The sequence below is a fragment of the Pipra filicauda genome, unplaced genomic scaffold (genome assembly GCF_003945595.2).
Source record: "Pipra filicauda isolate LSUMZ 115617 unplaced genomic scaffold, ASM394559v2 scaffold133_size2016399_pilon, whole genome shotgun sequence".
NCBI classification, from domain to species: domain Eukaryota; kingdom Metazoa; phylum Chordata; class Aves; order Passeriformes; family Pipridae; genus Pipra; species Pipra filicauda.
The window spans coordinates 1962131-1975561 of NW_024103807.1; the positions used below are offsets into that span (position 1 = coordinate 1962131).

Here is a 13431-nt window from a genome sequence, read left to right on the forward strand (position 1 = left end):
CCACGGCCGCCTGCCTGGGGCCTCGGCTTTGTTTGCACCCTCCACCTGGTTCCTCTCTCTGCACTTCCTGGAAGTGTGAGGGCGGCTGTCATTGCAGCCGACTGCGCTGCACTCTTCCCACGGCGCCGGCCACCTCCTCTGCTGGGTCCTCTCCAGTGAAGCCTTGCGCGCACCCTCAGCAAGCAGGAGCACGCCCTGGCACGCCAAGCTGCGTGCCGAGGAGCCGCACCTCCCTTGCTGGGTGGCTCTTTGAATGCCCCCATACAGCCCGCTCTCCCAAAGCTGCACCAGCACCACCATGCAAACTGGGCCATGGCAGTGGCAAGTCCTCTGGCCACCCACCCTGTGCCATGCACAACCCTTCACGGCACCACAGCACTCACAACCCCTAGGTGTGTGCATCCTCTCTGTGTGGTGGGTCTGAAAACACCCTCCAGCCATGAGCATCGGCTCACTTTGCACTGGAGTTTGTTGAAAAAACACCTGGGTAAACCAGGGATGGGCACTGTGGAAAGTAGAACCATCCAGGAGGCTCCCAGTCAACCTTTAGAGAGAGGAGAGATGCCCTGACGTTCATCATCCATCCCCCAGTCTGAGTGGACACAGCATGAGACTGCAGACCCAGCCTGTTCCCACCTCCAAGAACTCCAGCTCTTCACAACCAGATGCTACTTGGTCTAATCTGGCCTCAGGAGAGCTTCAGATCATCAAGGGGGTCTGTGGACAGCTTCAGTGAGCCAGAGAAAAACACGCAAGCAAAGCTGGTCCTGGCGGCCTGCACGGATGGCATTTCTAAAGGGGCACGTGGTCTTGCTTTAACCTCCATCATCAAAAGAAAAAAAGAGAAACATCAGCAGACCTTGATCTCACCAGGCAAGCTCTGAAACTGAACACAATCTGTGCTAATTAGTGTACAGAGAGAGAAAAAGGGAGGTCCTGGATGCCTAACTCCAGCTCAGAGATCAGGGAGGGGAGAGGTTTCGTTATCACGGAAAGAGTTCGTCATCCCCACTGCTTTGCATGCCGTGATGGGTTAGGTGCATTTGCTCCCTGCCTGCGGACTTTTCCGCTTTATGTTCTGTGCTCTGTCTCATGGCACTGATGTCTAGCCCTCTTACCCAGGAGCACCGGCGCTTGGTGAGGCTGTCAGAGAAGTAACACGCCCTGCCCTGGGACTTGCACCATCCTCTCTGCGCTGTGTCTGTGTGTCCTTCCACAGTTCTGTCCCTTGGGCTTGGTGTAAAACTGTGGAGGATCCCCTAGAAAGGCCAGTTCTGGCTGTTCTTGGGATGGAGGTCACTGTGCTGGGTGATTTTGTGAACCAGCACTCTTGTCTCTGCACTAGTCGTGCAGCCCCTGGTACAGAAAAGATTAAGCTGCCTGCTTCACCCAAACTCAGCAGGATACCTGCCTGTGGGATTTATTGTTAACTGGGATCAAGGGGTGGCCAAGGGAAGGGATGTCCCTTGGTTCAGAGATCCTAGCTCTCCCCATGTGGGAGTGTTTGGATGCAGTCTGGCATTGCCCCTAACCTCCTGACTGGCCTGCTCTTGGGGAGTCCCACTCCACAGCCCCTCTGCACACCCCCACTGCATGGAAAGCTGCAGCTGTGGCTATGGGGACAACCAGGGGAGGCTAACTTGGTGTCATCTTCTGCCTCAGGGAGCTAACCTGGCTTGCCTGATGTGGAAAAACCACAGCAGGAGAGAGGACAGAAGTATCCCCTCTGGCAGCAGCAGGGTCTTGGGTTAGCTTAAATCAGGGAGCGTGTCTGGTCTTAATAGCACTTTCCTCCGACTGTGCCAGCCATCTCCTTTCCCCGACTGCACAGAGGGATGCAGAGACAGATGTCTCTGTCAGAGCGGAGCAGGCTCGGCTTGCTGGAAATGAATGGGAATTTGATTATGCTGCTCTGCAGAGCCAGGCTAACACGATTAAAAGGCCAGCAGGCAGGACTCAGAGGAAGGAGATCCCCTTTCTGCCCCTTTCTCCCTGCAGAAGGAGAAGGCTCTCCTTTCCTTCCTCCCCAACCCCTGCCCTGCCCAGGCTGTTCTGAGACTTCACAAATACCCAGAGTCCAGGCAGATATGATGGCAGACAGAAGAGAAGACAGCAGAGAGTTGCAACCAGCTTCCCCTAGGCCCCTCAGTGCTCCTACCTCCCTCTCTCCAGTAGCCCCTGCCAGCTCTCCCCTCTGTCCTGCCTGCCCTGTGACCAAGCTCCCTTGCTATTTACATTACAAAGTAGCCCCCTCTGCTCTGCTCTCCGGGTTATATTTAGCTCCCTGGCACAGAACAGCCTGTCAGATGCGTTAGCTGTGTCCTATCTGCCAGCCTGAGGACTGCGCCGAGCAGCCGAGGTGCCCCACATCTCCCTAGTAGGGATGGGAGCTGGCAAGTTGATACCCCTCTTTGCTCTTCAGAGGCTGACGCTAGGCTGGGGGGCACAGAGGGACACAGGACCCCCTCTTCCTCCTGCCAGAGATGCCCAGCCCACGCCATGAGGAGCCCTGTGTGGCGTGGGCTGGTCCAGGTTCTACCTCTGGAGGTGCCTGAGAGCAGAAGGGCACTTGTCTGACACCCTGCACATCTATGGGGCGGGAGACGTGCAGCGTAGCCTGTGGGGAGCCAATGCAGGAGCTTTTGTGCGCTTGTGGTTTCCTTTCTGGGTAAACACCCCTCTGATCTTGGTTGCTGGGAGCAGTGGCAGTGACAAAGGATACTGCTGCAAGCATCACCCTGAAAGCAGCTGAGAAAGTGAGGAAATTGAGAGGGAGCTCAGAACTGCTTAGGAGAGGTTGGAGGGTGCTGCTGCGGCCCACCAGCACCTGTCCCGGGCCTCCCTGGACCCACGTCACAGGGTTTTCCCTACAGCAAAGTTCTTCCAGCCTCTAACTTGCCTTATTGCCACCAAAGCTGCCTCACTCTCAAGCTAGAGATGATCCTGCCCCACCACAAAACCTTGGTGGAGACACTCAAGGGAAGGAGGAGCTGACTTTGGACTCCCATTGGCAGAAGTTACTCTCCAAGTGGTGAGGCACAAAGCCCTGGTGCTTGCTCCGGGTTTGCTGCAGTGACAGAGGGCATTGGGTCCTTCTGGCATTGCAGAGGCACCTCCCTACTGGGAAAATTGTCCCAGAATGTGCAAATCTGGTGCACAAGCCAGCATCATTAATGTTTGGCACGAAACTGCTACTCAAAGCCCTAAATATAACCTGAGTGCTGAGCTCTCTTCTACCCGCCTAAGGCGCCTCCATACACCGTGGCAGCTATTTATGGAAGGAACTTTATATCCATGGGATTAATATAATTTCTGCTCATTTCAAAACCTTTATATAGCAGCTTATGCTGCCTGCCCCTTGTGATGACTAATGGGTCCCAGCAGGAGCAGGCAGGTTGGCAGCAAGAAGACTGAGGCCTCCAACCTTCTCTTAACATTGAGGACACCTGTAATGCCCGCGGCCCACAGAGGAGCTCCTCCAAAGTCTGTACCAGGGTTCAGTAAGTGTCTCCAGATCCAGAGAGCACAGCAAAGGGATTTGTGTCAGCCCCCCAAAGCTTCTCATGCTGCAGGAGGGGCACCTGATGGAAAGTTGGCCAGACCCAAACCTCCATGGGTTTCACAGGACAGCACAAGCAGATCTTCCACCCCAGACTCTTCCTCTCCCATTTCTCCTTCCCTTCGCTTGGCTGCCCAAAACGCAGGGTGGAGGAAGCAACTCATCCCAAGTACCGTTTCCTCCTTTGCTGATGGCCTGCAGATAGCTGCAGCATTCCCTCCAACCCCACAGAATCCTCTCTTCTGCAAAGCCTGCATTGAATGGAGCAAAGTCTCTTTGCAAAGAGATCCCTAGTGAGGATTGAGTAGAACAGAGGTGCTTTGTGTAAGGGCAGCACAGGCTGGAGCATGTCAACAGAGCCACCTGCTTTGGGTGGCTGGGGTGGCATGGGTAGGATGTAAACAATCCCCAGCAACCTTAGACAATTCTGGAGCATATTCAGGCTGATCAAATTAGGTTGCAGTATGGTCCCTTTCCTCCCCTGGAGGGGAGGCTGGAAAATTGCAGCTGGCTAATCCATTCGCAAAACTGTGCACATCTGGAGGAAGACAGCTAAGAGAAGAAAAGCCTGCTCTGCCCTCTCTTCTTGGCACAGTGATTTCTCATCCTCGGTGGCATCAGGGCAGAGCCTCAGTGAGCAGCTCTAAGTACAGAATGAGGACCAGGAGAGCTGCATGTTGCCTCAGCTCATGGCAAGGATCGGGGAGGCAGGGCACCTCAAGGAGATCTCTGCCACCCCAGCTCCTGCTTGTCACCCACAGCAGGAATAACAAGTGCTGGAGATGAGTCAGCTCAGGGGCCCCTCCTGCTCTGCAGGCACTAATACAGTTTCCTATTAGTTCTCATTACTGCAGTATTAGAGAGCAATTTCCTCATAGCTTGCACCGCAGCCCTTGCAAAGGAGAAAAAGGGCTGCTGTACACATGGGAGTGCGGATGGGGGTGACCGACAGCTCCTGCCCAAAATCTGCCTCCCCAGAGGAACTCTGCACCCCAGGGTCCCCAAGTCCCAGACTAGAGGCAGGAGAGCCCATCCGGCCTCCATCTGCCATGGCAGTGAGCATGGCACCAAGATCCTCCATGTCAGTCTTCCACCTGCTTGTAAACTACGTGGCACTTGCTAAGCATGACATGGTGACATGGAGCTCAGAAGGACACAGAGACATCCCTCGGCCAAGCCAGCTCAGGAGAACCGTAAGGAGGCAGCTCCTGCCTTCTCCGCACTACTCAGTCCCAGACCCTCACAGTAACCCAGGGTCAGTCCTGCAAGTGCTCACATTTACTCTGGGCAGATACAGGATCAAACGATTTCTCCTCAATTACACCTAAAAGCCATTCTGCTAAGATTGGGGGTAGTAAATAGTAGAAGGGCTCAAACGCCCTTCTAGTGAAAAAAAGGGGAGGGTGGGACCCTGGGCCTTTCTCACTGTGACAGAAAGAGTAGAGCTGAGGTCCTGGAGATGCTGACCAAGCAGGATTATGACATTATGGTTGGAATTGGGAATAGGAGCTCACCTGAGTGTCACCAGACAGTGGCTCCCACAAGCTGTAAGCTCTCTGAGAGCTATCAAAACCACTCTTTGCCTTCACCAGCTTTACTTGGCTATAGCAGAGATGGGTAAGCAGAGCAGTCCTGGCAGAAGAGTCACACCAAAAAGCAGGACAGATCTCCTCTTGCTGCAAGGTGCCCTCAAAAAACACGTTTATAGCCTAAGCCCTAATCTCAGGCCCTTCATCTTTGTATCACTGCTCAATTTCCCCAGGTGGGATCAAGGTTTCTGGACCTGGAAATCAAGTAAGGGGACATTTGCCTTGGGGAAGAGGAGGAAAAGGAGAACAGGTGCTATGAGAAGTCCCTTGTATTCAATGCACTGAACAACAAAAAGCTGGTGCTGCAGAGAAAGAGGAAAACTTCCAGCCCGCGGCCCCATGACAGAGCTCATGGGAGGCTCTTGGGCACAGACTGCTCCTGGGAGGCATCACAGCCCCAGGATGGGAACAGGGAGTTGGATAGAAGGAAAATAAGGGGACCTGCAAAAGTAACAATGGGACTGCCACTGCAGAGGGAGTTGTTGCATGGATGGGGAGAGATGGGACTAACTGGTTCCCTTGTCTTTGTGCTGACATGGTTTCTGGTGAGAAGGTGCTGGTGGTTAGTGGGAAGAGCCAACCCTGACCCCGTAGGAGGGAGATGCCCCAGGGCAGGGCACTTCTCTGCCCCAGCCCAGCCCTGACACTTGGGGACCGAGGTGTTCTTACCTGTAAGAGGCTTGCTTTCTGATGGCCAATTGCAGGAACTGCTCCTCCACCTCTACCACGGCCACTGCCCCTCTCATCTCCTCCCAAGCTGGATCCATGCTGTGGAGGCCCAAGCGCTGTGCTTGCCCAGTGCTCTCTGCATCTACTTCTCCTTGGAGACTTGCTGTGGCCCCCCTGGCCACCTCACCATCATTCCTGGCAGGGGAGAAGTCTCTCCAGCTCCCAGGACCTTCAGCCATGGTGAAGTGAGGTGTCTCTCTAGGCGAGGAGTCCTCCAAAACTTCTTGGGCAGCCTGGTCTTGCCCCACAGAGTCCCACGGTGCTGCTCTGCTTTGCCTCCCCAGGGCCGTGGGACAATCCCAGCGAGGCTTAACTCCTTGAGGAAGCACAAGCACGAGAAAAAGCAGCGTCCAACTTTTTGCAGTGGTATTTATCAGCCTCTTGAATAGTAGCTTGGGCAACTCAGGCACAGCAGCTCAGCCTTACACTGTCTCTGCTGCCCTGCCACTCCGAAGCGGAGGAATATCTGAGAGAAACACGGAATCGCTGGTGCTGCTCCTCGGAGGTGCTGGCACTGAGGGCAGCGGGGAGGGAGTGGGAAACACAGCGCTCGCCGGAGAAGGGGTCTTAGGAGAGAGCACGGTCCAGGGATAGCGATGCTTGCAGTAAGCGGAAGAGAGCTTGGGTTGCCTTCTTGCGAGGGTCCCTCTCCAGGCACGTCCCTTAGCGTCCCCAGCAGCAGCAGCCGAGCAGGAGCAGCAGGCAGAGGTAGGCAGCGAGTAAAGTGCCTGTGCACTGCAGCAGCTCGCAAAAGACAAAGCAGAAAGTGAGCGTGAGTGTGTGCTGTGTGCGTGGGGAGGGGGCTGCGGGGAGCTGCACGGAGCAGGCAGCCTGGTGTCACCTTAGAGACACTCGAAACTGGCACTTAACCCTTCGGAGTCTGGGGAGGCAGAGGAGGGTGACCACTCAGCCACCCCTCTCTGCTCACAGTCCAGCTGGCATCTGCCTGCCTGCAAAGGCTGCTCAGGGAGCTGGGTCTCAGCCACTTGTCTTAACCGGACCTGCCATCAGGTGAAGTCAGGCAGCCTGGAAAACTGCATGACAGCAGCCCCAGCAGAGCAAAGTACCTGTTGTTTTGTCCAATTATCCAACATGGATAAGACCTGTCTGGGCACAGGGTCCCTGACTATGGGCAGTGGTACTCAACCAAGCAGGTATGGCCATAGCATGGCCTCCCTCTTCCCAACTGGCTCAGCTCCTTACCATTTAGGAGGCCACATTATCCCTGATTTTTCCTAATTCAAGGCATTTTTTTCTCCAGTCTTGGCATCCAGAGGTAGAAAGGCCCTTCTGTTCTCTGCCCACATCCATCAGGAGAGTTGCATTGTCTGTTTGTCCTGGGCTGGGACTGAACTTTGTGACCACAGTCCCAGCTATGGCCTGCCTCAGCCTTGCCCACTCTGGTGCTGTGGATGCCAACTGGGGTGAGAAATCCCCACAGAGCTCCCATATGTGCCTGATTTGTTCTGCCCCAGATTCACATGCTGAGGCTTTACCTGCTAGGCACTGGAAAATTTGAACTTCAGGTCTATAAGAGCTAGCCCCTGCATCATGACAGGGCCCAACAGTCATGTATTACACCAAGAACACATTGCCGTCACTCCTACTCCCAGTGTCATCCCATGAAGGTCTGGCACGACTGGAGCTGGAACCCGTCCTCAATGTGCTCTGACTGCTGTATTACCTTGGGAGTTGTCAGGAGCAGCTCATTCATCTTGCCACCACTCCCCATCACCTCCATGTGGCCCTATGACATCTCTGCTGCAGGGTGCTGTGGCACAGCACATTCCCATGCCATTCCTGACCCCAAACTTGGAAGCAGCAGAGGCTGGAGAAGGGCTGTGGCTTTCCCTGGGAACCACAGCCCAGTGGCACCTTCAATTCAAGTTACCTAACCTTTGTCTGGTCCTAAATGAAACTATGACATCTCCCCCTCTCTATTCCTGCTGGAGGATTTGCACCTCCCAAGGGGCACAGCAGCCCCCGTGCCCACTCCTCCACAGAACCGTGACTGGCAGGGAGCCCCACACCCTCCTTGCTGCGTGACTCAGCCCCTGCAGCCCCCACAGGGCTTTTGTTCCCCATTAAAGCTGGAATGCTGCTGGCTGAACCCTCCCTGATGAGCAGAGCTGGCCCTGGGGAAGCAGCTTCACCCTCTCTTGCTGGGACAGAGACCCACCTGGGAGCTTGCCAGTGCTCCCTGCATGGATGCATGGCCCTACTCCATGTCCTCTTGCTGCCCATGGGCACTGCAGAGGCTGGGAGCAGGCTGTGGAAAGGGAGAAGCAGCAGGTGCCCAGCTGGTGCAGAGGGACCTATGGCACCTCAGTTCTTTTCTCCACCCATGGGGCAATGCCTCCCTGCCTGCCCTGGGGCTGTCTCTGGCATGGCAGTGCCCCTTTTGCCATGGACTTATGAGAGCCACCTTCACCTGTGCTGGCCAAGCTGCCAGGGTAGGACAGAGCTGGGCTGCCCAGAGGAGCTACTGGGGATGCAGGTCCACTCATGCGCTCAAGAGATTTTGGCAAACGTCTGTCTTATCCCTTATGGTTAAAGGCCACCAAGCTGAGGAAGGGGATGGCCAGTAAGGGATGGATGCAAGTTGAAAGCTGGAGGAGAGCAGGCTCCAGACTTCCAGGTGGGAAGGAGTGGAGAGCATTTCTCACTGGTGGATGTGTTGGTGCCATAGGAAAGGAGCTTCAGGGCAGGAAGCAGAGGCCCTTATTGCAGGAAATGTCCCAAGAGCCAGGCAAAGCAAAGCTCTGGGGTCACAGCGCCTTTGATCAAGGCTGAGAGAGGGCCTGGACAGTGGGTACCTCCTGCCTTCCCAGGGGGGATGATCCTGTGCTACAGAAACCTCCTCTGCAGGGAGGAGCTGGCCCTTTCTACCCACATGCCAAACTGTACAGCTGTCACACAGGCAGGGCAGGGCAGATTTTGTGTGTCTGGAGGAGACATCACAGGATATGCCTGCATGAGGGGATGTAAAGGATTGCTCAGGCTTCTACAGCTTTCTCTGCCCACCTGTCTCAGAAGGACATTTCACATGTGTGTCACAAATCGGGTCACCCTTCACTTGGAGCTCCCTCAGGACCTGGGAAAAGCAGGCAGATGCTGCCTGGGGACAATGTGGCTGGGCAGTTGTGTTGGGTCAGTCCTGTCCTCCTGGCACCCAAGGCACCCTTCAGCTGAGCCAGGTCACCTGTTTACATGGCACTCACCTGTGCCCTGGGTAGAGGTTTCCTTCTGTGTTGGCACATGGAACAGTGCAAGGGTATATTGGTATTACAATACAGACCCCATCCTCGTTTTTGCAGGCACAGGCAGAGCATGAGCCTTCTAGGAAGCAGCATTTCTAGCGAGTACAGCTCTGGGAAGGTACAGTCTCCTCCCCTGGGCAGAAGAAGAGGAACCTCTGCCCTGCTCACCTCTAAGCCCCATTCCAGCCACCAGATTAGAAAATCAACACAGATTTGTTGAGGCAGGCTGGGTCTGTGTCCATGCAGGTGCCATTGCTGTTAACAAGCCCTCAGTACCTGTGGAGTATCAGGAGGTGTGACCTCCCCATTCTCCCCAGAAGGTGTCCAAAGCCCAGGCTCCTTGCCAGGCAGCAGGACCAAAGCCTGCTGATCACATGATGGATCCATGTGATTGCTAGCACACTCCCAAATGGGAACAGCAAGAGGGATCGTGCTGGGCTTGGAGAGTGGGGATACTCTCCTGAGATCCCTAACAGGACTTGTCCTTCTTTAACGAACAAAACATACCCACAAGGCTGCTGCTATGCACTGCCAGTGACCTGCTTGGCAGTGGCGTGCCTCAAAAACCAATTATTTTCTCTCTCTCTCTCTCTTTTTTTTTTTTCTTTTTTCAATTGGCCTGGTCAGGAATAATTTGTCTCTGAAAAACGAAGTCCATGTTCCGTTAGTGCTCCTTTGCTCAGGGGTTGTAAGTGTCGAGAGTGCATAGGCTTCCTAGAAATGTGACCCTAAATGAGCAAAAGCCCATTTTGGCATGGCAAAGCTTGACTGGAGGCACTTGGAGCAGACCAAGCACAACTGAGTGAGGCTGAAGGTGACTTGTAAAGAAGGTGACTCTTGCTTTGCTAATTCTCTTGTTCTGCTCTAATTCTGCTGTAGCCAAACTGGTAGATGTGATTGGCTGGCCGCATTTCAAGAGGCATACCAGGGATCAAAAGATCCTAATGTGCCTGCTTTGAGCAGCTCAGAATTATCTAGTAGACTGCAGAATTAGGAGGATTTGTCAAGATGGAGGGGAATTTTCTCCTGATGGAAGGGGGTTCTGGTTGCTCTGGCCACGTCAGTGATAAGGCATCAAAGCCTGAGAACTCATCCTTTTAAGAATTTCCCTCTTGCACCTGTTTTCCATTGTGCATGAAGGGTGCATGCCAGAATCTCCCTGGAAGGCAATTCCTAAGGAGCTGCGTGAAGTTTCACAGGGGTGAGCAGAGCAGGAGCCGCTCCCTTGGATGAAATCTAGTGACTGCAAGGAGCAGCCCCACCCCACAGAGGGGGAAGGTGCATCATACTGATGCAGGAATAGGAGGCTGCTTTTGGACAGGGTGTAACAGGGAAAACATCAAAACTAGTTCTGGCCCAGGACACAAACTGCAGGGCAAGGCCAGGCATTTTCTTGCCTCAGTGGGTGTGCAGGGGAAGGGAGCTCTAAAGGGGTCTGCGAAACCCACGTCAGTCTAACCCGCCACTCTTCAATGACCTGTCATGACAGCATGGCATCAACTTTACTCTCTCCACAAAGAAATTGTAATCCACAAAAAGAGACCTTTGCAAGCCCGAAGCCTCACATTCTTCTGCTGTGGCAGAGTCAGTCCTGCAGTACCATCCCAGCCAGAGGTGAGAGACAGAGCCACCAAGCTACTGCTTGGGCTGCTTTCCAGATATGGAGGGCCTGACTGCAAGAAAGAGCTGTTTCAATAGCCAAATTCTAATGTACCCACTTGGAGCGTTCTAGAAAATGAAGATTTGTTTTCTAGATCCCGTTGCCTTGTGTTTCACATAAAATCAGGACAAAACAAACCAGTTTTCACAGATGCCAATGGACTGTCAGAAGTACAGCCAGCCTACCAGCCAGGACCCAGGTCATTGCCAGTCGGAGCGCAGCACAGCTACTCCGCTTTTACAGTTAATGGAAGGATTTAAGTACTTTTTCAGACAGGATGGGACCAGAGCTATGTCTTTGTTGTGCAGACCCCTTCACAGTCCCTGCACCTCACAAGAGGATGATAGTGGTATTTTGAAGGGGGGAAAGGAACTGAGACAGAACAGTTCTGACTTGTTCAGAACTGCAGAAGAAATGACAGTGCTGCTGGAAACAAAACATGCAAGTTTGCTTCTTAGCCCCCAACACTGAGCATGGGGTCCCAGTACTGAAGCAATTCTGCACGTGGCCTGGGAATGGAACAGGGAGCAGGAAGTGAGGAGCTGTGCATGTGGGCTGGCGTGACCATGCCTCAATGAAAGGACTTGTCAACCCAGGATTGATGCTGCAACTTTTTATTTTATTTTTATTTTGCTTCACAAAGCAAATGCAGAGCAAGTGATAGGAGGAGGAGAAAAGGTGGCTTGGAAAAAACTAAAAACAAAAAAATTAAAAAAAACCCCACAAACCAACCAACCAAAAAAAAAAAAACAACCAAAGAGGAGAGAAGAGGCAGCTGCTGGAGTATAAGTGGAAAGTGAGCTGCTACAAGAAGTTGATAGATGCCAAGCCCGCACTAATTCTTAATAAAATACAATACTGAAAATAGGATCTGAGAGTCTCCAAAATACAATATCTTAAGGGATCGGCAATAATACAAAATAAGGTTCATTATGTACAAACGAGTTCTGCTCTTGGTCTCTGTACAACGGTGGGAGTGAGAGGCATGGGGACATGCTCAGTGGAAGTGCTGGGGTGGAGGAAGGCGTGCTTGGACCCGGCAGTGGTTCTCTGTGCTGGGGTGGAGGTGGAGGTTGGGAAATGCAGTGGTATCTGGTGACCTTGAGAAGAGCTATGCTGAAAGCCACCTTCTTCCTCACCCCCACTGGCCACGCAGGTATGGCTGCAGCTAGCTGTGTCCAAATTTTTCCTAAATGGCTTTGGGGGCAAAACCAATTTTCAAAAGGTAGAAAAGAAGGATACGAGGGCCCTTCCCTCGCTTCTCCTATTCATTGAGCAAGAGCCATCCCATCCTTCCTCTCCAGGGGGCCTTCTCCACTCCCAGACTGGACGAAGAGGAGAGGCTGGGGCAGTGCAGAGTGAGTCCAGGGTGCTTGATGAGAAGCAAGTGGAAGAGGAACCTGCTGTGAGACCTGACAGAGTGCGCAGGGACTCCCGTGTTAAAACATGTGGGGCAACCTGCCACATCGCAGATCTCCAACACTCATGTCCCACGTTGTCCTTTCATCAAATGGCAGCTGAGGGAATGGAGCGAGGAGACACTTAAGCCTTTCTACAGGGCTTTTGATGGGGAGGGAGAAGGATCGGAAATGAGTGTCTGGGTGCTAAAAAGGATGGCACAGGCTTGAGATGAGGTCACTTCAACACCAAAATTGGCAAGTCTGGCCTGAGGGATGGTATGGCAAGCATTTGCTACCTTTGGTGTCAGTACTTAGAAGGAAGAGGTCTAAGACTGTCTTTCGTTACCCCGGCCAATTCCAACATGCCACCCCTTTCCTGACAGATGTACCTGTCTCAAGAAATGCCAGTATGTCCTCAGTGGTTTTCACAACACTATGTGTTGTGTGCACACGGAGGATGTGAGGGGAACGATGGCTAATCTGACAGACCTCCAATGGGTTTCAGAGCCTTCCTTGGTGGTTCCTAGAAAGACCCCATTTGTCATGAGGCCGAATTGGGGATGGAGAGCTGGGACGGGGGTCAGATTGTAGGAATGTGTTTCACTCACTCTCAAAGGAAATGCCTCCAGAATGGAAAGCGAGAAGACCACTGACCTGGTTAGCACTGCACTGTAGGGCCCAAGCTGGGAACAGATGGAGAAATACCACTCCTGCCAAAGCAGGGGTGCTGAGGGTGGGGAGAAGTGGGTTGTGGGGGAAAATTGTTATCTATTTCAGAGCTCTGGTTGTCTAGAAGCTGCTGGCTAATTTTTATGGTGATTTATCTATCTGGGATCTGTCTTCCCCACTCCGTTTGTGTGCAGATTTTTGCAGATATTTGGCGTTGAAATTACGTAGGCATGTCCATCAAGAGAAAACTAGAGCAAGGAAGAACTAGGTTTTCTCTCAATGGAAGGAGAAATATACTAACTGATGGAGGGCAAGGAATGAGCTCAAACTCTCCAGAGCCATCTCTCCAGCACCAGCATCACCCACTCCTAAGTCTCCCAGGCAGGACAGTAAATCCAACACTCTCTTCTCTCTCTCCTTCAGGTGCATCTGATGTAGCCAAGGGGTACAGAGCTGGGGACAGCCCCCTGGGTCTGGAGGCTTTGGGGAGTGAGCTGAGTAGTTTGGGGGCTTCCTCTGATCTCCCTCCACTTCAAGGTGAGCCCACATCCATAGGGTAGTGCTC

The 13431-nt window shown here is 53.3% G+C and overlaps 1 protein-coding gene across 1 annotated transcript in view; it reads right to left on the minus strand.

Annotated features, from left to right (window-relative positions):
- The window catches only part of DGKZ (diacylglycerol kinase zeta), a 58870-nt gene extending 47347 nt beyond the window's left edge, over window positions 1-11523 (minus strand). The window contains exon 1 of the mRNA XM_027719570.2: window positions 5818-11523. Within this exon, the coding sequence (XP_027575371.2) occupies window positions 5818-6056 (239 nt within the window). The 5' untranslated portion in view covers window positions 6057-11523. The remainder of the gene's footprint in view (window positions 1-5817) is intronic.
- Window positions 11524-13431: the final 1908 nt, after the last annotated feature.